Source organism: Volvox carteri (genome assembly GCF_000143455.1).
Source record: "Volvox carteri f. nagariensis unplaced genomic scaffold VOLCAscaffold_10, whole genome shotgun sequence".
Taxonomy (NCBI): domain Eukaryota; kingdom Viridiplantae; phylum Chlorophyta; class Chlorophyceae; order Chlamydomonadales; family Volvocaceae; genus Volvox; species Volvox carteri.
In genome coordinates this window covers 582187-584173 of record NW_003307553.1, presented here as the reverse complement: position 1 = coordinate 584173, position 1987 = coordinate 582187, and the positions used below count along the sequence as shown (strand labels likewise).

Below are 1987 nucleotides of genomic sequence, written 5' to 3'. Positions count from 1 at the left end.
GAGGCTGCTGCTGCAGATACGCAGCTGGAGGGGCAGCACCAGGATGCTGATCCTTCTGCTGCAGAAGTACGGGAGAGATGGCGGCGGCAGAAAGCTGCGCAGCGTGCGGCAGCCCTTCCTGAGCTACGGTTGTTGCAGCGGCAGCAGGATGCTGCACGGCACGCAGCTGCACGTGCTGATCCAGAGGTGAGGGTGCAGCAGCAGCTGCGTGATGCTGCACAGCATGCAGCTTCACGTGCTGACCCGGAGGTAAGGGCCCTCCAGCAGCAGCGGAACACAGCACAGCATGCGGCTGCACGTGCTGACCCGGAGGTAAGGGCGCTCCAGCAGCAGCGGAACACAGCACAGCATGCGGCTGCACGTGCTGACCCGGAGGTAAGGGCGCTCCAGCAGCAGCGGAACACAGCACAGCATGCGGCTGCACATGGATATGCCACATGCGATGTGCAATCATATGTGATCTGCAAGCATATGCGATCTGCAATCATATGCGATCTGCAAGCATATGCGATCTGCAAGCATATGCCAGATGCGATCTGCAAGCATATGCCACATTCGATGTGCAAGCATATGCGATCTGCAAGCATATGCGATATGCAAGCATATGCGATCATAGCTATGCTATGCTACGCTATGCTATGCTACGCTATGCGATATGCTACGCTATGCGATATGCTATGCTACGCTATGCGATATGCAAGCATATGCGATCATAGCTATGCTATGCTACGCTATGCTACGCTATGCTATGCTACGCTATGCTACGCTATGCTACGCTATGCTACACTATGCTACACTATGCTACGGAGCTACGGCCCACTCGCGCGAACAGCGCGCTCTAGTATATGTAATATGTATAGGATATGTATGTATGTATAAGGGATTTAATGTATGTCCTAATAAGGGAGCGAAATGTCCAAAGCGCAGCTATGATGAGATGAGCCTTAGCAGCTCATTTCTTGTGGTACGGTGGCCGAGTGGTCTAAGGCGTAGGATTAAGGCTCCTATCCGCAAGGGCGCAGGTTCAAATCCTGCCCGTATCAGACGACGACACGTCATGCGATGCATGCGCATGTCGTGCACGTGCATGGTATGTCGTACGTATGCAGGTATGTTGATTGCAACATCAATACCATATTCACCTGCTGATTTATTCAGGCAAGGAATTCCTTGGGTAGTTCGAGCTACCTAATGCGGCATATTGGGGAGAAGTCAAACCTGTATTCTAGGCATGTCAATTGCAAGCTGACATCGACAACAGAAGGCAGCAGCAGGCAGGCAACCAGCCATCTGTAGTAGCCATCCCTTATTATTGTAGGCAAATGAGTGATCACATCCATAGATGTGGATGTGATCAGTTGGCCAACTGTGCATGCATATGCCGTGTAGCAGGCCGACAGGAAGGTGTTCAACCGGTTGAGCACCTATACCTAGCTAGGTACCAGGCCTGATCATGATACCAGGCACAGAGGGTGGTCACGCAGAATTGAGGATTTAAGGGTTTGGGCACCCAGTCATCTGCAGCTGGATGTACTAGCCATCCCTTACCCTTAGGTGAATGGGTGATCACATTTTCTTTATTCAGCCGTGAAGCAGGCTGAGAGAAAGGTGTTCAACCACGGAGTATATATGGTCAAGTGGCAAAAGTAAATATCAAGATATGTGGATAGTAAGAGTCAGGAGACATAATAACAAAGGAATTTTGGTGCTAACAGAGTCTTGAACTTCAAACACCAGTATAGTGATATTTAAAGTGTCTGGCCTAAGCACCTTTACCAGGTGGATTATATATGGCTCACCTATTGCTATCTATCTACTCCATTCCTGGAGTCATGGTCTGGTGATATGATGGTCATCCTGTCGCGAGGTGTGTGTGCTTGTGTGTGCCATGGCCATATGGCCATGCGTGGCACAGTAAAACTTTAGATCATGATCACCTACGTATACGTAGGTGATGCATCACCTGGGACAGTCCCTACCTATTATA

At 50.3% G+C, this 1987-nt stretch overlaps 1 protein-coding gene across 1 annotated transcript in view; it reads left to right on the top strand.

The window, feature by feature from the left end:
- Nucleotides 1-1987, top strand: part of VOLCADRAFT_103899 (uncharacterized protein) — a gene marked incomplete at its 5' end in the record, with an annotated part of 20461 nt that overhangs the window by 3369 nt on the left and 15105 nt on the right. The window contains 2 exons of the mRNA XM_002948519.1: nt 4-186; nt 250-375. Coding sequence (XP_002948565.1) covers nt 4-186; nt 250-375 — 309 coding nt within the window. The remainder of the gene's footprint in view (nt 1-3; nt 187-249; nt 376-1987) is intronic.